The 27,087-nt window shown below is 41.4% G+C and overlaps 1 protein-coding gene across 3 annotated transcripts in view; it reads right to left on the bottom strand.

Annotated features, from left to right (window-relative positions):
* LOC149174298 (calmodulin-binding protein 60 D-like) overlaps nucleotides 1–27,087 on the bottom strand; it is a 122,697-nt gene that overhangs the window by 72,254 nt on the left and 23,356 nt on the right. For all 3 annotated transcript variants that reach the window (XM_089419292.1, XM_089419294.1, XM_089419293.1), the window contains 2 exons: nucleotides 17,567–17,619; nucleotides 16,773–17,272 (listed from right to left, as the gene is read on the bottom strand). In XM_089419292.1, the coding sequence (XP_089275418.1) occupies nucleotides 16,773–17,272; nucleotides 17,567–17,619 (553 nt within the window). The remainder of the gene's footprint in view (nucleotides 1–16,772; nucleotides 17,273–17,566; nucleotides 17,620–27,087) is intronic.

Genomic DNA, 27,087 nt, shown 5'->3' with positions numbered 1-27,087 from the left:
CGCCATTTTCACATGGAAGACTGTAAGCCAGCCCCTTCTCCCTTCCAGTCTGGAGTCAAACTTTCAGTCACTTGTACTTCTCCTGAAGTTGATGCTACCTTATACCGTCAACTTGTAGGAAAACTTTTGTATCTAACCCATACTCGTCCTAACCTTTCCTTTATCGTTGGCCTTGTTGCTCGGTTTATGCAAAACCCACGTGAAAGTCATTGGAAAGCAGCTAAAAGAATACTTCGTTATGTTCGAGGTACAGTTCAGTTTGGGATTCATTACAGTGCCGAAGCATCTCCTCTATTGGTTGGTTTCACTGATTCCGATTGGGCTGGTGACCCTGATGATCGGAAGTCTACTGCAGGTTATGTGTTCACTCTTGGTTCAGGACCTATTACATGGGCTTGCAAGAAACAAGGTGCCCTTTCCCTTTCTTCAGCAGAAGCAGAATATTGTGGTGCCGTAGAAGCTAGTAAGGAAGCCTTGTGGCTTCGTCAAATCCTGTCAGAGTTTGGCTTTCAGTAGCAGCATCCGACTACACTTTGGTGTGATAATCAAAGTGCCATTCAGCTATGCAAAGATCCAGTCCAACATCAGCGCAGCAAACACATTGAACTGCACATGCACTTCATCAAAAAGCTCATTCATGACCATGTTCTTGAAGTGCAATATTGTTCAACAGATGATCAAGTTGCAGACATCTTTACAAAGACTCTCACAGAGGCGAAGTTCACTAAACTTCGATTTATGGTTGGAGTTCAAGAAGTTGTCACTAAGGGGGGATAGGCTGTAGTGCCTCCTTCCTTCTCCTATTGTGTCATATTTGTAAATCCTTCAATCCTATCCCAAGTTGTTCTTAAGGGGGGATGTTAGGATATTCCGACACATAGGAAATAGTTAAGTACAACTTGGTCTAGTATAGAGTTAGGTATAGAGTTAGGTAAAGTGTGTTTCTTTACCTTGTACATTTTGTAACCTTCAATCTCGGTCACGATATGTAGTGATCCGACGGTTCATTCTCTCCTTGGTATTACCGACACTTGATCCGTGGCTTGACACCCGATTGGTCCATGATTTCTATTTAAAGCGCATGGAGGGTCATTTGTAGGGTAATCTGTCTATGAGAGAAGCTTATGTAAATTTTCATTCTTTTATTAATAAATTGCCTGAAGTGGCCGCGTTGGCTCAGGCCGTGGACTGTTTCCCTCTTTGAGGGTTTTAACCACGTCAAAAATACTGGTGTATTGATCTGCGATCTGGTTGTGAGCGGTGTCCTTTGGTGTTCTGTCTGAGGAACTTACCCTGTAAATTCCTACACAGTATTCCTTAGCAATTAGCACTTTTAGATCTTTTCAGAGCATTAGTTAATCTTCAATTATTATTAATGTTATCCAATAACAACAGTAAACAAAAGAACATAATAGGCACAAGAATTTTAGGTGGAAAACCCCATCCGGGTCAAAAACCACCGAACGCTTTTCTAATAAATTCTTTAATCTTCAGCCCCAACTAAAATGAAAGTCACAACTTCCTAGAATTCTAGAAAAGCATTCTTCTCTAGCTCCCACTGGAAGGACGCCCCAACGTCCTGGTTTCTTCAATAGTCAACTGAATGGATGCCCCAACATCCTAGACCAAACTACCACCCTAAAGTGTTCATAGGCTCCAACCTGTAGGCAACTTCATGCATCTACCTAACACCTCCCTGCCACCCTATAATGATCAAATGTGAGACAAGAGTGTGGACTCCCGTACCAAGGACAATGATCCATGATACAATATGATTTACAATGATTTTCTTGTACTTGACCAAACACTGAATCACACCATAACCTGTAACCCAACCGTGACATCATCCTAACAGTGACTCCTATACCTCCCAACAATGCCTCTTCAACTCTAGGCAGATTGACTCTTTTACAATAATGACTCTTTCAATGATGACTCTTTTACAAATTTACAATGATGACTTTTTTACAGCGTTGGCTTTTTGACAAGACCTGACACTTGACTCAACATAGCTTCTTGGATCACTTGCAACTACTGAGGTACTGTTGTGCTTGCTTCAAGTAATGGTACTTTGGCATTGCATGTCCTTCTAGTATGTGTCTAAGTTGTTCTAAAGTGTCATCCTTCCTGCACATGCATTAACAAGCAAGACCCAAACAAATACAAAACAATATAGTTACGTTGTCCTGCAAAAACATATGTCAGAGATGATACTCAAAATTCAAATGCAAACACTAATCATACATACCTTGTTGTATTCAAATGCAAACACTAATCATACATACCTTGCTATAGCAGACTTACCCTTGACTGTTGATGTGTGATCCATACTGCAGTGATCCTTGAATGCATACTTATTCTTGCCTTCTAGGAGCTCGATATTGAATCTGTTGTATCTATGTAATTTCGGATCTCCAAGGTCTGAAATTTTGTCCCGTGGTAGCCCTCTGAGCCCTCTTTCCAACCCCACGGGTCTGATCGAGATTGGATTCTTCAAGAAAGAGTTATGTTCAATCTCCCACGATGACCTGATTATAGACTGGTTCAGTAGAGCGAACTTGTACAAAGTGCCACGTGTCACTGTTTCGACCTTCGGCCCTGAAAACAATACCCAACAAACTACAATCCGTCCTCTTTCCATCACTGTTTACGAAATTTGAATCCAATACTCAGAGAAAAAGTTATGACGATTTTCCCAAGGTCACCTATTTGACATGGAATTCGGAAGCCTGCAAAAACCCTAACTTCCTCAGATCATATCTCCGAAAATATAGTGAACCAAGATCTAAAATTCAATCACGAGGTTCATCAAGATTTCAGCTCAAATGGGTTTTAATTTCCGCTTCTGAAGCTTCGTAGAAAACAAGTTATAGCGAAAATGCCACAATGACCTGTTTGAAGCAATGAAATCCTAGAATCCAAGGCTCTAAACTTGCTTCAAAACAGACCTTCAAACTTGATCATAATTTTGTGCCCTAACCAGACCTCAACGAAACCTTAAACTCCCTGCAACAGATCCTGCGTTAGAAGCTCATGAGGGCCGAAAAATTACAGAGGTCTTCTCACAAGATAGTTCGTTGAAAAGTGCTTGCTAGAGGAGGATATGAGGGTCACTATTTATAGAAATGTCTTGAGTTGAGAGGGTCCTCAACAAGTGAACGTTGGAGGGATTTTAGGAGCATAAAACATTATTAATTATTGACTATTCAATGACCACAACCAATGATGAGTGCCATGCCACAACCCCATGGGGTTTTAGCCCACTAACTAGGGTTACTAACTTCAAACATGAATAACTCTCAAACCGTGAAGAACTACGTGGCGTACCATATATCAACGGAAACATCTCGACGAGTAGAATCTATCTAGAAGATCCTTGACTTAGAATAGGATGAGTTGTCAAGTCAAAATGCCCATGCAAGATCGGGGTAGCCCTTGGCGCTACTTGGGTTGACATCAATGATAACCACTAATCAACATGAAACCCTCAAGGGCAGCGTATTTCCTTGGCTAGGAGGGTCAGCTTTTCATGGAAATTTTACTTCTTTGAGTGAGTCGACAGAGTAAAATTTTCCAGTTCGAAGAGTATTAGAGGCAGAGGGAGTAGCAGTAGTTTCCTTGCAAAGCAGATCTTCGGCTAGGACGCAAATTTTGCAGCAGTTTGCTAGTGCAAATAGTGTCAGGAGGAAGGAAGAGCACACACTGAGGGAATTCTTTCCTCAGGGGACTTCTAGCCAAGAAGTTCGAATTGTCCTAGCAGAGCAGTAGTAGTTGTGTCAAGATTTCTCACTCCAGAAGGGAGTGTGAATCGCTGGGCAGCAGTTGCGCAGAGGAGAAGAGGAGGAATTCGACATTTTCTGAGAGATGGCATCAACTGGGTTGAGAGATCAAGATCGGTTGGACGAAGCCTCCAACTATGTGATCTAGAAGGCTAGAATTTCCTTCCTTCTAAATGAACATGATCTGAAGACTTACATCGATAGCGTGGTAGTTGTACCTGCAGATGAAAATCCGCTTAAGAAGTACAAGAAGGAGATGGCGAAAGCTAAGAGGTTGATTCTCGATGGGGTTCGAGATCATGTGGTATCTCACATAGCTGGCAAAGATACTACCCGGCAGATGTGGGAGGCACTAGCTACGTTGTACGAAGGATCTTCCGAGCAACGAAAGATGTATCTTGAGGAGAAGCTGAGATGCACGAGGATGATAAAAGGCGAGCGTATAGACCCCTTCCTTACTAGGCTTCAGGATGTCTGGGACCAGCTACCTTCAGTAGGGTCAGCGCCCCAGCCTACAAAGTTGGTGCGATTAGCTCTGAATAGCGTTTCTGAAGAATGGCAAGTTTTCGTCCAGAGTATCCTGGGCAGAGAAAAATTGCCAGAATGGGATCGTATGTGGGCTAATCTGCAACAGGAGGAGATGAGGCGAGATCTGGTGAAGAGCACCATCAGTGGTGCTGGCAACAACAGTGGGACGAAGCAAGTAAAGGAAGAGGAAGATGTTGCCCTCGCATCAAAGGGCAGTAGGAGCAGCGCAGGAGGATGGACATTTCCAAGGTCAAGTGCTTCAAGTGTGGTCAGTTTGGCCACTACAGTGCTCAATGTCCTCTCAGAAAGGACATGGAGTAGAAGCAGGATCAGTAGGCCGAATCCGCAGAGATCGACAGGTTGTCCACCAGATTGGAGGAAGAGTTTGCCATGATCATTGAGTTACCTCCAGGGGTGAGGTGAGGAGATTTGGAGTTGTAGCCTCAGAGAGCTACAGGATGGGCAGGATTCTTGAGGAGGTCCACCTCATGAATCAATACCTTGCTACGAGAGCCCATAATATGCAGTAGCAGGATGGACTAGTGGTAGTTGGTGCAGTCAAGTGCCAGAGTGACAGATGCAGTAGCTAGTAGCAGGTCAGATGCTGGGCAGCGCAGTGCAGAGTTGGCAACAGTGTAGTTGGCACAGAGGAGAGTCAGCAGCAATGCAGAGGCTTCAGCAACAGCGTAGATTCTAGCAGCAGTCAGGACTCAGGTGACAAATGCATCACACTTACCACAGTTGGTTCAGTGTTTTGGATGCTTTTCCGTTGCAGTTGTTGCAGTTGCAGCAACAGCAGTTGGAGAGGGTTGTAGTGTTGGCAGCAGTTCAGCAGGGCTAGCAGCAACAAGGATGTAGCAATCAGAGTTGCGCAATAATTGATGGGCAGCAAAGCCAGACATCAATAGCGCAGCAGGAGATGGTGCAGAGCCAGAGACAGAGTGATGCTTCAGTGGGTTGCAGCACTAGAGCACATTCATCGCTAAGAGGGAATGTTGATTTCTATAGCATCAAATGTGCTCTAGCCTCGAAATTTGGCAGAGAGGCTAAGACACATGCATTCTCCAAGACCCAGAAATCGTTTGGGAAAATTCCACCTAGAGATGGTTTAATTAAAATAATTAATCATTTTTAATGAATTTCTAAGTCTAAACTTAGGAAATGTGAATAATTAAAGGTTATTAATTAAATCTAGTGTGAATCTTCTAGACAAAGACGAGGATCAACTCCCAGTTAATCTTAGCCCTTGATTATGTTTTAATCTTAGTCATTGGTGCTCCAACGAGAGATTATAAAAAGGAGATTGATGGGCACTTGGAGAACACACTGAGATAGTGAATCTAGAGATCAAATTCTCAAGAGTAGCAGCGTTGAGTTGCCGAAGAGAGATAGAGTGATCTTCTTGCAGTGAGGGGCAGGGATAGTAGACCGAAGGGGATTTTTCCAATCCCAGTGAGTGCAAGGCAAAGAAGGCTTCAAGAGGTCCAGAGAGGCAGCACAATGCCACGCAAAGGAAACGCAGTGCTTCAGAGGGAATCCACAATTTTGCTAGGAAGCAGTCGAGATCCAATACCGAAGTCGGGGTGTGAGTCCGAAAGGCCACGGAGTCAAGTTTCTAGTGGGGAGAAGATCAGAAGGAAGGGTGACGCAGTCCCTTGAGCTGTGACGCATTGACTGCATGAGCTCACGCAGAGATAGCGTAGGGTAGCTCATCCAGAGCTTGGATCAGTGTCGGATCTCCAGTGACAATGTGAAATATTTTCTCACTACCTCTTTGTCAATGTATTCTCCGTATCGGATAGCCAGTTTGGGCATCCAATGATTTGTACTCAGATTACTACTGCATAATAATCAAACCCTCGGCTGTTGCACCGTTTTTCCTAAGTTGGGTTTTTCCGGGGACGTTTGTCCAAAAACAACAGTGTATTTGTGTGTGTTTATTTCTCTCCTGTGCAGTATTTTGTTTCCGCAGTATTTTATGTTGTGAAGGCTGGAGTAGATTTTATTTTGATGTTTACTATGTAACATTGTAAATAACTTGATTCAGAAATTATCAAGTAGAAGAAATTTAATCTGCTGCTGCAGTAGGGATTCGGGTTAACCGAATTTTCACAGTCTACATCACCTCCATTTTGCCTAGTTGAAATTCTTGTTCCTGTCTTTCCAACCTCATCAGGATGAACACTTTCAAGTGTTTTTATCAACCATTTTGGACCTTTCTGAGATGGCCCGGGCTGCTTAGTTGATTGAGTTGGAATTGAATCAAAATTAAGTCTCCCAATTTTGTCAATCACGTTACTCAAAGCGTCATCAGTGGTTGGAGCTTCATGTGGGGGAGAGAGTGCTTCAGAAGAAGATTCCACAAATTGATCCAGTATAGGAATCCCCCCTTCAAGATGTGGAATCTCATTATCAAATTCTTGAAAGGACTTGGCATGTTCGAATCTATCCAAGTGATCAAGCTGTCGCTCAACAACATTGTCAGCCTTGGAAGATTCAAGAAAGATCACATCTCTAGACACTACAAACTTCTTATTAACTTCATCATAGAGACAGTATGCTTTGGAGGTATTTGAATACCCCAAGAAGATACACTTACGACTCCTTGCACCAAGTTTGTTTCTTTGTTCCTTAGGTATCAAGGCATAACAGGTGGAACCAAAGACCCTGAGATGCTTTACCGAAGGAATGTGGCCATACCACATTTCATAAGGAGTCTTGTTTCTAATAACATTAGATGGACACCTATTCTTTATATACATAGCACATAGAACTGCATCAGCCCAAAACATCAATTTTACATTCTTGAAAAACATCATGGAACGTACCATATTTAAGATTGTCCTATTCATTCTTTCAGCTACTCTGTTTTGTTGGGGATTATAAGGCACAGTTGTTTGATGTTTGATCCCATGCTGGAAAAGATAGTTTTCAAATTCATTTGAAGTGTATTCTTTTCCATTATCAGTGCGAATAGAGCCAATATGAGATTGTGCATCATTTTCAATCCATGCATGAAAGTTCTTGAATGTTTGAAAAGCATCAGATTTTTTCTTCAATAAATAAACCCGACACATTTTAGTGTAGTCATCAATAAATGTCATCATATATTTATTTCCACATAAGTCTGAATGAATAAGTTCAAGTTTTCTATGTGCTCTAGAATGTGAATCATGAAAAGATTGTTTGTTGTGCTTTCCTAAGATACAAGCATCACATTGCTTAAGTTTCCTAAGAATTGTAGGCAAACCAGTAACACCATTTTTCTTCAACATACGAAGGCTGTCATAATTCAAGTGTTCAAATCTAGCATGCCATAAAAGACTTGATGGAAATGCACCTTCATCATAATGAGAACTATATGAGAAGTTTTGTGCACAAGCAGAGGTACCTTACAGCTTCATAAGTATTTCTTCTTCTATCCCTGTCATGACAAGTGAGCGATCTGATGCTTTTATGACCTCAACCTTGCCATCAAACATATGAATGGAATGTCATTGCTAGCAAATGTAGACCAAAGACAGCAAGTTTCTCCTTAACTCTGGGAGATATAAAACATCATGCAAAAGAAATTCTGGAAGACCAGGCAATTTGAGCCTGATTGCGCAAAGCCCTGAAGGCTTGAGTTTTGATTTGTCTGCAAAGTATACTGCTTCATCAACATTGTCAGTAAATTCTTCAAAAAAATCTCTTCTAAAAGTCATGTGGCAAGTTGCTCCTAAATCAAGCAACCAATCATTTTTCCAAGAAGCAAGTGAAGCATTAAACAAGTCTTCAGTTACTCCAATATTACAATGTGCCACAACATAGTGAGCGGATTCAGGTGCTTTACCTTTCCCTTTGTCATTGGTTTTACCTTTGGCTTCATTTCTTTCCTGCTCAATTCTGTCCCAAGGCAACTTACATGTGGATGCATCATGTCCATCTCTATTGCAACGTATGCAATGAAGATCAAACTTTTCTCCTTGGAACTGTCTGCCCCCCCTACCTCTAAAATTCCTTCTTCCTCTACCTCTTCGGCCACCTCTTCCTCTAGAAGAATCTTGTGCATGATTCTTCTCTTTATGTGCAAGACACACAGCTTCTTCAGAAGACTGAGGAGTTGTCTTCTTCCCAAAAGCCTTCTCTCTCTCAGCAAACTTCTTCTCAAGGGAGTCAAAGGTAATCTCCTTGAGGTTTCCACTTGCTTGCAATGACTCAAGATAATTTGAATAAGTGGGATATAGTGCCTTGACATAAGCTATGAGAGGAATGTCTATTTGAACACCAGTGGTTTTGATATCATGCATAATAAATCTTACTTTTGATGCTAAAGCAAGAGGGTCATCATTTTTCAATTCAAAACTGAACAATTTAATCATCAATTAGACAACTTCAAGTTCAGAGTGTGAGTCATAGAGTTCCTTCAACTTCTGTAAGGCTTCAAAAGCATTTGAAAATGGTGAAATATGGTGACTCACCTCTTCATTTACAGATGCTGCAATCAAGGCATAGGCCTTGTTGTTCTTGTTTTCCCAAATGGAAATCTCCTTATCTAAGGTGGGCTTTGCAAGTTCATTATCTCCTTCTCCTACACAAACTCCTTTCCACAACTCATTGAAAATGAGAGTGTGTTTTATCTTCCTTGACCATTCAAGATAGTTCTCTTTTCCCAAGAGAACTACTCCAATAATAGATATCAATGAATGCATTTTAAATATGTGTACTGTGTAAAAATGTACTCTGTTGCCAATATAAAAAATATGCACTTCTGGTGTAAAAAACTGCACTCTAGTAGCAATATTATGAAAAATAGAATTTGAGGGAGTATATGGGGGAGGGTTATATGGGGAAGGGAGAATATGAGGGAGGTAACGTATAAGGGGAGGATTTCGCTACAAATGAATCACAAACGAGGCGTTGTATATGTTATAAAACAAAGGTGTCAGGCAGCATACAAACCGGTGGCAGAGGACTGTGGTATGTCGGGGTTATACCACAGTTATATTAAAAACCAAGAGTATTGTGGATAACATGTAATGGATAGCGCTCAACATAATATATGGGAGCAGAGGTGTATCAAAGTGTGGAGGAGGGGTTAAGTGGAGCGGGTATTTAAAAAACCGGAAGCGGAGGTATGACTGTGGGAGGAAGCAACTGGTGGTATTAAGATTGTTTTACCAAGCAACACAGTAATATATTGAAATGCAGTTATATATTGAAACCGCATGTATTAACAACTGGGAGTGGAAGTTATTGTTGATTTTAGGTAGCATCTGATGTGCTCTAGCTCCGAAATTTTGTGGAGGGGCTAGAACACATGAGATCTCCAAGACCCAGAAATAGTTTGAAGAAATTCCACCCAGATTGTGAGTTATTAAAATAATTAATATTTTTAATGGGGTTCATAAATCTAAACTTAGGAAAATAAAAATATTAATGGGTATTAATAAAAGTATAGGTGAGAAGCTTCTAAAAGGCGAGGATCAAGTCTATCTTAATCTTAGCCATTGATTAGGGACTTAATCTCGATCATTGATTCATCAATAGGAAAAGTATAAGAGGCTTGAGGGTCAGTTGGAGATACACACCAAAGTGATCAAATCAATTCAATTTTTTTGGGGCATGGTTTGCTGAGAAAATCGAACTAGTGATCTGAGTTACAGTGAGAGGGGCTGAAGCAAAGAGTTGGATCAGAAAGGAGTTCTGAGCCAACGAGTACCAGGCAGAGAGGCAACAGTAGCATCAGAGAGGCAACGCAGAGGCCTACGCAGCCCAGGAAGGGGCTCACGCAGGGCTCACGCAAGCCAAGAGGGTCTCTTGCAATGGCAGTGCAGGATAATCGTAAGAAGTTCAAGATTTTGCTGGAGAAGCGAGGTTCTGAACCAGGAGGCTTGAATAGCAGTATTCTTCCAGCAAATCGATCCAGCAGAAGGGGTGACGCAGTCTCCTAGAGGCAAGATTTTGGCCCAAGCAGGGATGGCACTGGGATTTCGCAGTGCTTGCCAGAGTCAAGCCACTCAGTGGATCAATTGTGACTTGGAGAACGAAGTAAACCCTCGTATGTATTTCTTGTTGTCGAAATTTCTCTGAAAGGTTAGCCGGTGTGAGAGGCAACCTGTTGTACTCAGATTATGCTTACTTAATAATACAAACTCTCTATCTACTGCATCAGTTTTCCTGCATCGGGTTTTTCCGGGGAGGTGTTGTCCAGAAATAACGGTGTCCAATGTGTGTTTGTCTCATATTTGTTTTAGTTTATGATCTATATGTCAACGTAGGCTGCAGTAGTGTTTTTCATCACTGTTTATAAATTAAATAGCTTGTTGAATGTAATAACAAGTAGGAGATGATAAACCAGTGATTGCAGTAGGATTTTGATGTAGATTAAGAAATTTTCACATGGTATCAGAGCATTGCAGATCATAGGATACTGAAGCAATCAGTCGGGAGATCTAGCAAATCTATTGCTGAGAGGCAGCTATCTCGAGTGATAGCATTGTTCCAAAGCTAGAGACGCAGAGGGAGAGTGACGCAGTGCAGAAGAAGTGACGCAGAGGCTCACGCAGTGCCTGCGTCAGCATTTCGAGCCTGTAGAGGGTGACGCAGTACCCGAGAGGAGCTCACGCAATGACTGCATCAGCTCTCTGGGCCAGCGCAGAGCCTGAGAGGCTCAAATCAGTCAGTTGTCGAGGCTGGAGGAGCAGTGCAGATTCAATCTGAGGAGCTGGTGGGACACGTTACTGTTGGTGCAAAACAGTGTCTGTGGAGACAAAGTTGGGGTAGAGGGAGTCACTGCCTTGACAGATTTCTAGCCAAAGAAATCTAGATCCAGGTTGCTGAGCAGTAGTAAAGAAGGATTGGAGAGGAGTGATTCGACATTTGGCAGGAGGATTTCCGTGAAGGAAATCAAGACTCAAAGGGAGTCTAGAGGGGCCTGTTCCTTAGAGGATTTCTAATGCCGAAGAAATCTAGATCCGAGTCTTGCTGGATTAATAGCAGGAGAGGGAGAAGAGAACCAGTCCTATATTTGTTGAGCAGAGATGGCAGTTAATGGACTGAGGGATCAGGACAAATTGGATGGAGCATCCAATTTTGTCATTTGGAAGGCCAAGATCATGGTAATCCTAGACAAGAATCGCATCAAGGACTATGCCTTAAAGGTAGTTGTTGTTTCGGTCGATGTTGATTGCTGAAGTAGTACGAGGAGGCCCAGGCGAAGGTTAAATGCATGATTCTAGATGAGGTCAAAGATCATTTGATCCCACACATTGCTGAGAAGGAAACGGCGAGGGAGATGTGGGAGACGCTGACCACCTTGTACCAAGGGACTTCCGTTCAACGGAAGATGCTATTGGAGAATCAGCTGAGACAGTACTAGATGAAGAAGAGAGAAGAGATTGATCCCTTCCTTCTCAGGTTGTAAGGGATTCGAGACCAGCTAACTTCCGTGGGGTCTACACCAAATCCTGAGTTCATGGTCAGGATTGCCTTGAATGCAGTCACCGAAGACTGGGAGACATTTGTCCAGAGTATCTTGGGCAAAGCTTCTCTCCCCAGTTGGGAGGAGATGTGGATAGCTCTTCGACAAGAAGAGATCAAGAGGCTGACCAAGGCAGGGAGTAGCGGCAGAGGAGCCGGGTCAAGAAGGAGGAGGAGGAGGATGCAGCTCTCGCATCATCAGGACAGCAAGGGCAACAGAAAAGGAAGAAGAAAGATATAACCAAAGTCAGATGCTTCAGGTGTGGGGAACTGGGACATTTCGCCACTCAGTGCCCTCGGAAGAAGGGCAAGGAAGAGAAGTTTGACTCAAAGGTTGCTCCAGCGAAAGCTAACAAGGAAGATGATGATGAGGATTGTGCCATGAGTGCTCATGCACCTCTGGAGAAGAGGTGGGGCAACATCGAGTTATAGTCGGGAGGACTTCACGAGGGTAGGATACTTGAGGTGCCCAAACTCTTGGATCACATACGGCTACGAGACCCATAACGACAGTAGCAGAATGATGGGAGTCACTTGGTGCAAGGGATGATGGAGCAACAGTGGCATAGCTAGAGTGCCTAAGTATGAAGCAACGCAGTGGATGTTGTAGCAGTGCAAGAGGCACAAAGCAGATTGCAGCAGTGCAGTAGCAGCAGAGAGTCAGTACAGATTAGCAGCAAAGGTAGCTTCAGCATCACGAGGCATCCATACTGACCAACATGTCAGCTTTTGGGTGAAGTTTCAGTTACTTCTCAGTAACTGAGTTGCAGTGCAGCAGTTAGCAGTGGCAGTGCTATGGGCAGCATGATGCAGCGTTTTGAGAGGGAGTTGCAATACAGATGTAGCAGTGACAGTGGCAGAGTCATGGGCAGCAGTACAAGATGCAGCAGTGCAGTGGATGAAGGGCAGCAAGCCAAGCATCAGCAGCATAGAGGACCGATGCAGTGGATCAATGTAATACTTCTATTGAGAAGTATTGCTAGAGCACATTCCTCGCTAAGAGGGAGTGTTGATTTTGGGTAGCATTGGATGTGCTCTAGCTCCGAAATTTTGTGGAGGGGCTACAACACATGAGATCTCCAAGACCCAAAAATCGTTTGGAGAAATTCCACTCGGATTGTGAGTTATTAAAATAATTAATATTTTTAATGGGTTCCTATGTCTAAACTTAGGAAAATAAAAATATTAATGGATATTAATAAAAATATGGGTGAGAAGCTTCTAAGAGGCGAGGATCAAGTCTATTTTAATCTTAGTCGTTGATTAGGGACTTAATCTCAATCGTTGATTCATCAACAGGAAAAGTATAAGAGGCTTGAGGGTCAGTTCAAGATACACACCAAAGTCATAAAATCAGTTCAATTTTTCTGGGGCGTGGTTTGCTGAGAAAATCAAACTAGTGATCTGAGTTCCAGTGAGGGGCAGAAGCAGAGAGTTGGACCGGAAAGGTGTTCTGAGCCAACGAGTACCAGGAAGAGAGGCAGTGCAGAGACCTACGCACCCCAGGAAGGGGTTGACGCAGGGCAAGAGGGTCTCTTGCAGTGGCAGTGCAGGATAATCATCAGAAGTTCGAGATTTTGTTGGAGAAGCGAGGTTCTGAGTCAGGAGGGTTGAACAGCAGTATTCTTCCAGCAAATCGATCCAGCAGAAGGGGTGACACAGTCTCCTAGAGGCAAGACGCTGGCCCAAGCAGGGATTGCGCTGGGATTTCGTAGTGCTTGTCGGAGTCCGGCCACTCAGTGGATGAGTTATGACTTGGAGAACGAGGTAAACCCTCATATGTATTTCTTGCTGCCGAGATTTCTCTGAAAGGTTAGACGGTGTGAGAGGCAACCTGTTCTACTCAGATTCTGCTTGCTTAATAATACAAACCCTCTATCTGCTACACCAATTTTCCCACGTTAGGTTTTTCCGGGGACGCGTTGTCCAAAAATAACGGTGTCCCTTTTGTGTTTGTCTCATATTTGTTTCAGTTTATGATCTAGATTCTATATGTCAGTGTAGGCTGCAGTAGTGTTTTTCATCACTGTTTATAAATTAAATAACTTGTTGAATGTAATAACAAGTAGGAGATGATAAACCAGTGATTGCAGTAGGAATTTTGATGTGTAGATTCAGAAATCTTCACAATTATATATGAGAGTCATGAGGAGTGGACTATGGTATGGCGGTATCGCAGGATGGAGTTGGGTGGGTGGTGTATGGTATGGGTATAGTGGTGTATGGGATGCAACGCAACCACAATCAAACAACAAAGACGTGTGGTATGGTGAGTTGGTAACCAGGAGTCGGGTGGTTTGGGTGTCGTGGATGGGGGCGAACAACGAAGTGTTAGGCCAATGTTATATATAAAAAACGGTGGTATACAGTGGCAGTGGGAGGTATGATTGTCAGTGGTATATATGAAAGTGAGTGGGTCAGAAGGTGGAGGGGTCGAGGGGGCGGAAGCAACCCAAGCACCTCGTCATTGTTCAAAACCCAAGCAGAAATCGAAGTGCACAGTAACAGCAGTGTGTTACAAGTCACATAATACTAGTCGCAGACATACTAGTCACCACACCAGCATTCAATCTTCCACAGCTTTCAATCCTTATTCCAAAATCCACACTCACCACACCAGCGTTCATTCCTTCACAGCTTGACACAGAGATTTGGGATACCACGGTTATGCATGGCAAGAAATGGCAGGAAATAAAGGACAATTTTTTTGTCAAAGGAGAGGAGCAGAAAACTAGCAAAATAATGGAAACCAATGACAGGATTCACAAGTCTAAAATGGGATTTGTGCTCATGTCAGGCCAGGAGGTAACTCCTTAAATGAATTGTGATTTTGCATTAAGGTTGATCATAGATATATACATGGAGGGAGAGACTCTTGGGCTTCATCTCCCAGTGTCTCTTCATATTCCAACTCTCTTTATTTTCTATTTACATTATTTTACACATATTCACCCAATCCCAAGGATTAGGTGTCAACATTGTGAAAATTCCTAGACTCTAGGAACCCCTACTACAGCAAATCTGAATCTACTTCACCTACTTGATTTTTAATATATATTAACCAAGTTATTCTTCTGAATACTGAAGCAAATTACTTCTGCAGCCTACACTAATTAAATATTTGATCTCATGAAACAAAAAACATAGCAAAAAACAAGATAAGTAGGACACTTATTTTTGGACACAATAGTCCCCGGAAAAGCCCAATGCGAGAAAACCGGTGCAGCAGTTCTGAGGGTTTATTATTATGCAGGAGAAATATCTAAATACAAATCTAGGATGCTCATCTAGCAATCCTTTACAGAGAAAATATTGGCAGAAAATCTGAGTGAGTTTTACCTCACTTCACCTGGCAGAATTTCGACTGATCTGGCACAAGACTGGCTAACCCCAGTTATTTCTGCGTTGGCTCTACGTCAGCCCTGCGTCACCTTCTCTGCCCTCTGCGTTAGCTCTCCTCGCTGTTCTGGCAGTTCCGACAATTCCGGCTGTTCCCGACAGTTCTAGTTGTTCCAACAATTCTGGATTTTGTGTGATAGGCAGCTTTTCTGCTCTGCACTAGCCCTTTTGGCTCTGCGTCAGAACTGCGTGGGCCCAGACAGGCCCAGCATCAGCTCTCCCGGATTTTGCGCTGCCTCTCTGCAAGCTCTCTCCGCCTCTCTGTCAGTGTTCTCCGGAAAGTCCTTCTCCCGGATTCTCACTGCCCCTCTACTGCTAAATGATCACTTAGTTCGAATTTCTCAGCTTCCTAGCCCCAGAAATCGAACTCTAGATCAATTCTCTCTCTCTCAGTGTGTTTGCAAATGAACCCCAAGCCTCCATCTTATACTTTTTTCGTTGAGTCTTCAACGGTCGAAATTAAGTCACTAATCAACGGCTAACATGACTTGATCCGCCGTCTAGATCATTCTCACCCATATTTTGATTAATACCCATTAATATTTTAATTTCCCTAAGTTTAGACTTATGGACTCCATTAAAAATATTAATTATTATAATAAAATACAATCCGAGTGGAATTTCACCAAACGGTTTCTGGGTTCTTTAGAACTCATGTGCCTTAGCCTCTCCACCAATTTTCAAGGCTAGAGCACTTCCGATGCAACCAAAAACTAACAAACATTATCAAATCTATTATAAAATCATTGCTAAATAAATTTTGAACAAGCAGGATTTTAATTAGAAAACGCATTGCCCTTTGACGAGAAAGACGGCCACTTTCATAGCATCTACAAAATGTTCCTCCTGTATTTGTATACTGTAAAAGCATGGATTGCATTGCGCCAATCTGCTCTGGAAAAGAATAAAATATATCCAAGTGGATTGCATTATGTTGATCTGTTCCGAAAAAGAATAAAACATATGAAAACCTAGTCATTGTAAATGAGATAAAATAATGTTTAAAATTAACAGAACTTAAATACGTCAAGGTTCATTAAGTTCTAGATTGATAAGGGGACGAGATGGATAAGGTTAACATTTTAAACTTCTTCAATTGGAAAGATTTGTCATTCGCAAACATCCAGATATATCTACTCCAAGGCTATAAACAACTTTTCTCCTAAAAGCAATCCGCATGTCTGATTTTCCATGTCAAGAATAAAATCATGCTGCAGATTCAAATGTGAATTTTGAAAATTCTAAAAACATGCAGGACAGATTTCCTAATAATAATTGTGTATATACTGATTACAAGAGATAGGGGAAAAATCATTCAGTGGACTATCAAGAATTTAAACCCTACAAGCCATATGTACTATAGCATGATAAGTGGAGTCACAGTAAACTTGCAAGAGGTCATGATCTTAGCAAGTTTTCGGACTATGAGTGGGCAAGCGCAATAAATTCAAGACACTGTTTGCTGAACAAATATTTAAACAAAATTGAAATTTGAAAATAGAAAATCATGAAATCAGGGTTGAGAAACTTACATTCACCACAATGAGCAATTGTTTAAACAAAATTGAAAATAGAAAATCATGAAAGCAGGGATGAGAAACTTGCATTCACCACGATGATCCTTAACTATGAAGCCTTCTGTATTTGCTTCTCTTATCCTGATTCCATCGTAACTCTGCCCTGCAACTCTGGCCCCAAGCCTAAATTTACGGCTCCTTACCCAGCTGGAATTATCAGTAAAGATTAATTCTCCAAGGGTTCCAACGCCATTTTTCAAAGCAATTAGCAGATCACCAGTAAGAAGTGGCCGTTTACCCTCCCTCTCTTGAACCACATGATTATTGAATTCCTCTGCAGTCCAATCTTCCTTGTCATCAGGTCCAAAGTCACCCTCAAGAACAACAATTTCTACTTTCTGGGAAGACTCAGGTCCTGTTGTGATCGATTCCCCTGTAGAGGCATCTAACAGCACTATTTGAATAGGGCAATTTTGATCCCCTTCTACTCTGCTCCCAGTGAAAATGGGAAGATTTAGCTTATTCACAAAATTTAGCCTTAAGTCTCTCGATCGATAAGAACCCTGCATTTCTTTTTCTGGACAAGACCTACAATAAATAAATGGCCAAAAGATATACATTACAAGGCGTAGTACAGGCTAAACAAAGGTAAACTAAAAGAATCCCATGTTAACCGGGTTTCCTATAGTTGGGTATATAGATAGACCCAATTGGCTTTAGGAGTTGTGTGTAAATAAGTAATATTGGAAGATGACAGCACTATCTCCAAGAGTTTCCATCAAAATCAACAGCATGCACAAACTATGCCTTAATTACTTAATAATGACATGGTTAAGATGCATTTCAGGAAAGAGATGTCAAGTGTTTTTGCATATGCCTCACCTTCGTTTTATAGGAACAAGTTTTCCCACTGCTCGCTCAACCTCCTCAGATACCTAAAATAACAAGTTACAGATAATTATCTCAATACCTTTCACATCAGAAATGCACGTCAACTTATACCTTGTTTTTTCAAATTAATTTCAGAAGATTTTTACCTCCCCTTTCTTGCCAGCATATCCCATAAAAGTACAATAGCGATGCTTTATATATCTAGGTGCACTTAGGCCAGTGACCACTGTTAAGTGTTAACCCATGTTTGCTATAGACAAGTAATGAAATTTTATATAGTAACTACGGATCACAACCCAACATTTCTGATGAAGTCACTAAATAATAAAGTCTGGACTCTGTTCATTTTGATTTAAAATATAAAAGACCATCTGACCTTGATTTCTAGAATTCAATGACATCCATGACACTGACATTTAAGTCCTGTAAACACTTTATCCTCAATTAAGACTAGAAATCTCTAGCTATATTCACATAATGCACAAACATAACCCATTTTAGTGCGTTCTTTGTTGCCAACACTGCTAATGAAGCAATTCTACATAAAAACATATGGTAGAAATCACAATTAACTCCAATTCATAATATTGATAAACTGTAATTCCACACTTCATTTCCATATCTTTTATTTCGAGATGACCAAAAACAGATGCACCAGTCAATAATAGCAATGATAACTTAAGGATTCAAATTTGTCACATAAACCAGTAGAATTTGGAACTATAGTAGCTATAAGAGAGTCATATGACGGGCCAGCAAGTTTTTTTAGATCCCCTGGGGTTGCAAAATCCAAAGGCCACGACAGTGGACTGAAAAGTGTATATAACCATATCCATTATCTTTAGTGAAGCATATTTGGAATTTTAATAATTAGATCAAATTTTATTCAAAGGGTGCAAAATCTTAAAGTCAAATTGAATGGAATCAGGGCCTCAATCATGCAGGGAGGTTGGCAGAGGTTGCTTTTTCGTAACATGTAAAGTTTTCAAAAAGGTAAAACAACATATTGAGGCTAGCACAGCAATTAGTTATGTCAAGGATGGTCATATTCATCCAGTCCTTTTGGTCTATGAGGCCAAAGCTTCTATGAACTATAGTCATAGGATCTTTTCAGTCATGGCTTTCATATCCACCAGTTTTTCCTGTTGCAGAAAAAATGCGAAGTATGATGGATTAGATTTGCACTTAAGCCATGCTCATAAAGCTTTATCATTCCAAGAATACTACACGTTATAGCTCTTTAGAGTTAAAATTTATCGATCAATGGAACCATTTCACTTGGTATTCATTGTCACCAAAATCGTGAGAAGCATAGTCTGGAAAGCAAACACTGAGAGGATAGAAGAAAGGGAGGAAACCTGGTTTCAATCCCCTCCCTATAAAATTGTCAACATGGGTGAGAAGCATTGCTAAAGGTCTTGGGTTCTCATGAATGAGACCTGTTACCCCTCTTTTAGAAGGGGTACCATTTCATATTTCCTTTTTTGAGAAGTACCATTGTAAGCCCCAAGAATGTAAGTCATGTTGAAATATGTAACTAGGTTTGGTCTTCATAATGACATGTGTAATCATGATTTTATGTAATTGATGTAAAGAAGAAAAATAAAATTATTTTGTAATGCTTGAGTCATGGGTTTCATGATCAAGTAATCTTATTTTTATAGATGAAGATCCCATCGTGAACTATTAGGTTTGGTCATCAAGTCATAAAGTCTAGTAAGTCAATGTCATGTATTGAAGGCCCCTTTGGGCATGTTACATATTGTAAAAAGAGAATTTATTTGTGTCATAAACCCTCCAAGACCTTGTCACGGGCATTTGTTCAAGTCGGCTTTCCAAAGGAGCTAGAAACCATTCTAAAGAGCATGTCGGCCTACTCCCTTATAGAAGTCGGCCTATTTCAAGGAGCAGATCACTATATATAGAAGGAGCTCGGCCTCACTTATGATATCATCATCAAGCATCTAAAATACAAGGAAGAAGTGCAGTGAAGGGAGAAGTAGAAGCATCTCATCCAGTGAAGGAAAGAGGAAAGGAAGCCAAAGTATTTTTGGGTTTGTTTAGGGTAAAAGTACCTCTACACATGCGAAGAAAGAGGAGTACCAACTGCTGCAGAAGAAGCCGAAGTTATCACTGTTGTCTTGGAGGCCAAATCAAGAAGAAACCAAGCTAGTTCTCAAGCCAAATTGCAGAAGGAAGTCATACTATCCAAGAGAAGGGAATCAAGGTGCAAAAGAAGGTGAAAATCCCTTACACGTGTTGCAACTAGGGTTTCTGAAGAGGTTGAGGGTTGCAGGTCTGAAACAAGAGCTCGAAATCTGAAGGGTAGCCGAGATCCAAAGGAAAGCAAGTAGTTTGACTAGTGTTGACTCAAGAAAGAAGAAGTTGATTATAGAAGCCTTGTGACTTGGTCTTGGAGTGGTTGGTAAGTCAAGGGTATTGGTCTTGGTCTTGGAATTCGTCACTTGAATATTCTATAAGAATAAGAATTTGTTTGAGTTTTCCTCTCAAGTTGGAGAGGTTTTGGCCCTCCCTGATCGCCTACATCTTGTGTCTCTTGTCTCATTATTGTTTATGGTTTGGTAACTATTTGATGAAGAAGATCACTACAATAATCTAAGTAAAAGAAGAACTTAATATAAAGAAGTAAATAGTATTCACAAGCAGTTATCATCAAAGAGAAATCACCTGAATTACTATGCCCTAGATTTCTCAACATGGGATGAGAGCTAAGGTGACAAAAATCAAGGAAGGGCAATTCAACAAGGGACACTCAAGCATTCAAGGACCGAAATTCTAGAGAGGGCATCTAAGCAGATCTAGAATATCATCTTAAAAGCACTTTGAAGTCAAGATTTACAAGGAAGTGTCAAAACCCTAGATCGAAGAAGAAGTCTACACCTGAAGAAGTATTGGGATCCTTGTTGATTTTTGTGTAGCTTGGGAGGTACTCCAAGCCCTAGTGTTCAAGAGTTGGAGGTCAAAGCGCCACAAGTAGGCTTGTGGGCTTAGAACCCAAGCCTGGGGTTTTGCACCCATAGATGTTTGGGCAAAAACCGTGACTATTTTTCGACATGTGATGGATGAGGATGATAGCTCTCGACAAGACGATTCTAACGCAACAAGAATCATCCGATTCCGAGTTGTCATTAAGGAGTTATGAATCTTTTAAGGTCATGAGTGGGTTTACACCATATGTGTCAAGGTCGGCTTGGGTTAAATAAGCCCCTTGACGAGTTGGACAACCTTAGAGTGATGTTGGAAGGAGCCCCTCATTTATGTATAAATAGAGGGTGATGTAGAGGCATTAAGGTATAAAAATCGTGCAACATTCATCTTGGAGGAGAGCTCGTTGAAGAGGTTATGTTTGTGCCCTAGCCGCAACAAAAGAAGGGTGGACACCAACAAAGGATTAGGTCTATGTCAAGGGTATTTTCCGGTGACCTAGGGCTGGTTGGAAGCCGAGATTTGTTGGAGGAAGGGCCAAGGCCCTATGCTTGAAGGCCGCACCAAAAGACCGGACAGCGAAGTGATGTTTAGGACTGTTTCAGGGCTAGTTTTGGAGGCCGAGATTGCAGGAAGGGAGCCAAGGACAGAGGTAAGGTTTGTTTGTTGTCTAAGGGTTGCGTTGAGGGTTGGAACCTCTGTGTTAGCAAGCCGCAGAAGGAGGATAGACCTGTGGTAAGGCCACAGGCCCTTAACCACACAGAAAGGCTATGCGTAGGGTTGTTGTGGGGTTAATTGAAGCCCTAAACTAGCAACGTGGAGGAAGAAAGATAACAGGTTTGTTTGGAGGCCTTGTATGGACTTAAATCCATGTTTGAAGGGTGTTTTGTGCTATAGCAAGACTGAGTGCTAGGCCACAGGCCATAGCATCTCAATGAGGGCAAGTGTGAGGGTTGTTCTATGCCCTATCCTTTCAGCAAGGTGGAGGAGACCTATACTAGGAGAGGTCGCAATCATTTAAGGGCTATTTGGTGACTGTTCTAAGGGTTGTTGCAGCTTGTGGGTTCCCTAACCAGTCACTAAACAGAAGAAGGTTTGTTGCAGCAGTACAAACCGATTTGGAGTAGAGGTTGGAGGGATGTTGGGTCAAAGAGTTTGACCAGTGCTTGGATCAGCTTGATGGGCAGTTCTAGGAGACCTTAGGAGCTGCTTGGAAGAGCCCACGTGGACTGTTGGGAAGCCTACCAAGCAGCCAACGTGACAACAAGCACATCAAATGAGAGGCAAGAGGACAGCAGCAAGGAGTGTTGCAGATTCCCTTAGTTGATGAGTTGATGAGTTGATGGTGTCCTAGGAGAGGACAAGTTGTTGATGCCCAGATTTGTGCAATAGCTCCTCTATTGCAGAGAAAAGGGAAGATTGGTGGAGTCTGTGGGTAGCCATGTGTAAGGGTCTCCTAAGTGTGGGGATGCCCTAGCTAGGAGCAGATGCTACAACGTGGACTTGGTCAATCATGGACTGTTGGAGAGCAACGTGAGAGTGGACCAAGTGTGAATGTGGATTGGGCACTTATGGTCAGCTAGAGGGCAATGTGATAGTGTCCAACACCTTGATGGACAAAGGTAGTTGTGAGAGAGGCAGTTGTTGAGCTCAAGGATCTGATCAACCAGGAGCAGTTTGTGGAGCCCGAGACTTGTGTGTGGAGAAGGACATGAACATCTACCACAGAAGATGGGCAATCCCCCTAGCTCATGTTCATTGTGGGAGATGGACATCTTGCAGTGATAGGTGGCAGCCCTCCATGCTCTATGTTGGTCTTCATCAATGCAGCGCAAGAAGACCATAGTGGGTTGAAGTCCTTGAGTAGCCGAGGAGCAGCAGTGGGCAGTTGAGAGTTGTTCACAAGTGGAGCTGTGAACAACTCAAGAGGAGTCTCGATGTGTTGTGGCCTTGATGGACTAAGGCACAACTAGAGAGCAAATTGGATAGCCGAGATTCAGTGGCCAAATGGACTTGGAGCATTGATAGAAGCAGGAGCTGCAGATTCGGAGCTGCAGGACCGGGCAAGTACCAGGTACGACCGAAGGGAGCTGAGGGAGTTGACTTCATCAGCGAGATGGTCAGAGTATCTTGTTGAGGGCAGATTGGTTGTCGATGGACTAACACCAAGCCCCAGTTTGTATCTTGTACTAGTGGATGTATGAGGGCCATTATCCCTGGTATGAGAGCCCTAGACTATTGTATTATATGTTGTTTAAAAATACGAAGTTGGGTTGAAAATTGTAAAAGGTTGTCTATAGTTTGTGCATGTGTGATTTACTGTTGTTTATATTCCGTTGTGCAAAGTAGTATCGTTGAGATTCTTGGTTTGGTAGAGTCGGAGATTTTAAGATTCTTTCCTAGACCCAAGGTCATGGAAATTCAACAACCCTCACTCAAGTCATTATCAAAGAAAAGGACCACAAAGGCCCTACCTCTACTCAAGTTGAAGAAATCTTAAAATCAAAGTAATTTGAAGTCTACTCATCCAAGAGAAGCAAGATCAAGGACGTTGTCATCATCATCAAAAGTTCTAAGGTGATCTCCCTCTCGTTGGAGCCAAGGATCACTCTTAAAGAAAACTATCTTCATCAAGGAGAAGTCTCATATTATCTATATCATCATCAAAATCAAGGAGGCAGCGAGTTGAAGAAGCATCTTCAAAAAAAAGTATATTTATGTCTACATCTGAACCTATCAAAAATGTCTTTTTGCAAGGAAAGCAACAAGTTGGTTGGGGCTTCAAATTTTCTTGCATGGAAGAAAATGTCAGATATGAATCCAATAGAAAATGAGGTCATGGAACATGTTAAGGGCTCAATCACCAAACCTCCAAAAGAAGATGCTCAAGCACTTGCAAGATATATGAAAGGGGAAGTAAGAGCTCAAAGGGTTCTCATAGAATCCATCAAGGATCCCCTCATTCCATATGTATCTAAACTCAAAACCTCAAAAGAAATATATGACAAACAAGTAGAGTTGTTTTTTCGTAAGCATTGCAAGAGAAGTTATCTCATTAAGGCAAGAACTCTACAAGCTAAGGATATCAAAAGAAGAAGGAATATCCTCATACTTTATGAAGATATCTGAAATAAGGGACCAACTTAAAGATTTGGGAGAAATAATGCCTGACAAGGAGATGACTACTGTAGTACTAAATGCACTACTAGGGGAATGGGGTAACTTTACATCAAGCATGTATGGGAAAAAGGAAGCTACTCCATTCAAGGATCTATGGTCACTATGCAAGATTGAAGAAACCAGGCTTAAGGCAAAAACTGATGTAGGATCAAATGAGCAAAATCAAGCATATGCCACAATGACAAAAAGAAAAGGAAAATTTGGTTCTCAAAAAAAGAAGAAGAATATGGTTAAAGTTCAATGTTGTGGATGTCAAGAATATGGGCATTACAAGAGAGATTGTCCTAAGCTTAAGGAGGACAATAACAAAAGGGGAAGAGAAGAAGCCCATATCACCGAAGAAGTGGAGGAAGCTAAAAAGAAGAAATCCAAGAAAGAGGAAGTAAATAATCTCTACTATGATTGAGATAGTCTTCCTCACCTAGTTCTTTTCAAGATACGGGTAGCATGAGTCACTAAAGGGAATGATAGGATGCATCATGCAATCATAAAGGCATTGAAAGCAAGAGGTCGTGACATCAACATAGAGAAGCATGAAAGATAGCTGAAACAAAAGTCTATGGCAGTCACCTATAGAAGGATATAGCTCTTGGTAACCTCATTAGAAGCATAAGTGGTACTTATGAGAAGAAGAAAAAGTCATCTAGTACAAAGCTCATCATACATTAGTCAAAAGGAAACATTTGTTGGATGAGGATACTCAAGATCCTCTGTTGGAGTCTTCATTGAAAGATTCACCAATTAAAAGGAAGCAAGTGTTTCATCAAGAATTCCAACTTGTAGGAATTCATGGCATGATGGTATAAAGAAGTAAAGCAGGTCAAGGGATTGAAATTCCTTCAATCAAGGAAGTAGTTGAAGGAATTCTAGATGACCTAAAGGAAAATGAGGTATGTATGCTTGTATTTGATAAAATAAAGTCATGTCATATATATGGTTGCAAGTAACATGGATGAATGCTCTACCTCAAGAGCATGATCAAAAGACAGGATCTCTTCCTTTGGAAGGATGCAAGAAGGCATGGTTCACACATTGACTAGATGAAATCAACATAATATGTCCTCATATGAAATATGAGGTGGTTGACAAAATTGGAGGAACTTTGATTGGAAGTTCTTGAAAGGAAATGTGTGAAGAAAGAAAGGAAGAGATCATGAAATATGCAACTATGGAAAAGGCAATCAACATCCAAGGACTGAAATGTTTGACTATGAAAGATATGAAGACCCTGATGAAGTCTGAAAAAGAAAGAGACCCTTGACAGTATATATCTTTTGGAGATGTGTCAATATGTATGCAAGATGCTGATGCAAATAGGAAGATGTCATGATGAAAGACCATCACAAAGGTAATTTTTACTTAATGATCATCTCTTATTTTTGAACAATATCTAGATGGGCTTATGCAAGGTTTCTAAGGGAAGAGTTATGGAAGTCTTCTACAACTGATGCTCATGTGGCAGGATGAAAGGTCCTTAAGGAAACATGACATGAAGATGGCAGCAAGGCATGAAGGAAGGCCAGATATGGACTAATGAATCACTTTCCAATGAAAGGAATGATGACATGACTGACATGACTCATGGATGAAAGTGATGGATGGTCTATGCCCTATGAAGAAGTCCCACAAGATGTAGACTCTATGACAAAGAAGAAATTCATGACATCAAAGAAAGGAGTTCTACAAGTAGTTGTTTATTCCATGATCTCCACCAAGAGAGCTGCTGAAAGCAAGTCTTGGTCAAAAGGGAGATTGGTCAAGTCCCTGATCAAAAGGGAGCTTGGGTACATTCCTTTTATAGGAATGGGTACATTCCTTCAGTGGAATGGGTATGTCCTCCCTAAGTTGAGAGGGAGAGATAGACACATCATTCTTGTCTTCACTCTTTGGGTAAGCATTTAGCATCTAATACTCTTTGAGGATGTGGTAGGGCATCCAATATAAGAGTAGTCGTAGAGGACCGATATTCTTTAAGGACTGGGAATCCAAGATAAGAATAGTCCTAGTGGAACATACTCTGAGAGAACCCGAGTAGGGTATGTTCCAAGAGAGACAATGATGAGGGTGTCTATAAATCATTGGTCTCGCCAGCATTGTGCTCTGATCTTGTGGAGAGATAGAGTTGTTAGTCAAGGCCTTGCTATGTGACAATGCTGGAGGATATGATGCTAAACAGATGGGTTATCAATCCGACTCTTCTTATGAGAATTCTTCAGATTGAGAATGTCCAAGTACCTTGTATGGATTATGAATACCTCCCTAGTTAAGAGGGAGTGTTGAAATATGTAACTCGACCCGGTCTTCATAGTGACGTGTAATCATAATTTTATGTAATTGATGTAAAGAAGAAAAATAAAATTATTTTGTAATGCTTGAGTCATGGGTTTCATGATCAAGGAATTTTATTTTTATATATGAAGCTCCCATTGTGAGCTATTAGGTTTGGTCATCAAGTCATAAAGTCTAGTAAGTCAATGTCATGTATTGAAGGCCCATTTGGGCATGTTACATATTGTAAAAAGAGAATTTATTTGCGTCATAAACCCTCCAAGAACTTGTCACGAGAATTTGTTCAAGTCGGCCTTCCGAAGGAGCTAGAAACCATTATAAAGAGCATGTCGGCCTACTCCCTTACACAAGTCAGCCTATTTCAAGGAGCAAATCACTATATATAGAAGGAGCTTGGCCTCACATATGATATCATCATCAAGCATCTGAAATACAAGGAAGAAGTGCGGTGAAGGGAGAAGTAGAAGTATCGCATCCAGCAAAGGAAAGAGGAAAGGAAGCCGAAGTATTTTTGGGTTTGTTTAGGTTGAAAATACCTCCACACATGCGAAGAAAGAGGAGTGCCATCTACTGCAGAAGAATCTTAAGTTATCACTATTGTCTTGGAGACCGAATCAAGGAGAAATCAAGCTAGTTCTCAAGTCGAATTGTAGAAGGAAATCATACTATCCAAACGAAGGGAATCAAGGTGCAAAAGAAGGTGAAAATCCCTTACACGTGTTGCAACTAGGGTTTCTGAAGAGGTCGAGGGTTGCAGGTCTGAAACAAGAGGCCGAAATCTGAAGGGTAGCCAAGATCCAAAGGAAAGCAAGCAGTTTGACTAGCGTTGACTCAAGAAAGAAGAAGTTGATTATAGAAGCCTTGTGACTTGGTCTTGGAGTGGTTGGTAAGTCAAGGGTCTTGGTCTTGGAATTCATCACTTGAAGATTCTATAAGAAGAAGAATTTTTTTGGATTTCCTCTCAAGTTGGAGAGGTTTTGGCCCTGGCTGATCGCCTACATCTTGTGTCTCTTGTCTCATTATTGTTTATGGTTTGGTAATTGTTTGATGAAGAAGATCACTATAATAATCTAAGTAAAAGAAGAACCTAATCTAAA

Source organism: Pinus tabuliformis, chromosome 4_1, assembly GCF_031772625.1.
Source record: "Pinus tabuliformis cultivar Carrire ecotype Pingquan chromosome 4_1, CPIR1, whole genome shotgun sequence".
NCBI lineage: Eukaryota > Viridiplantae > Streptophyta > Pinopsida > Pinales > Pinaceae > Pinus > Pinus tabuliformis.
The sequence above is the reverse complement of the archived record's forward strand: the minus strand, read 5'-3'. Positions and strand labels throughout refer to the sequence as shown.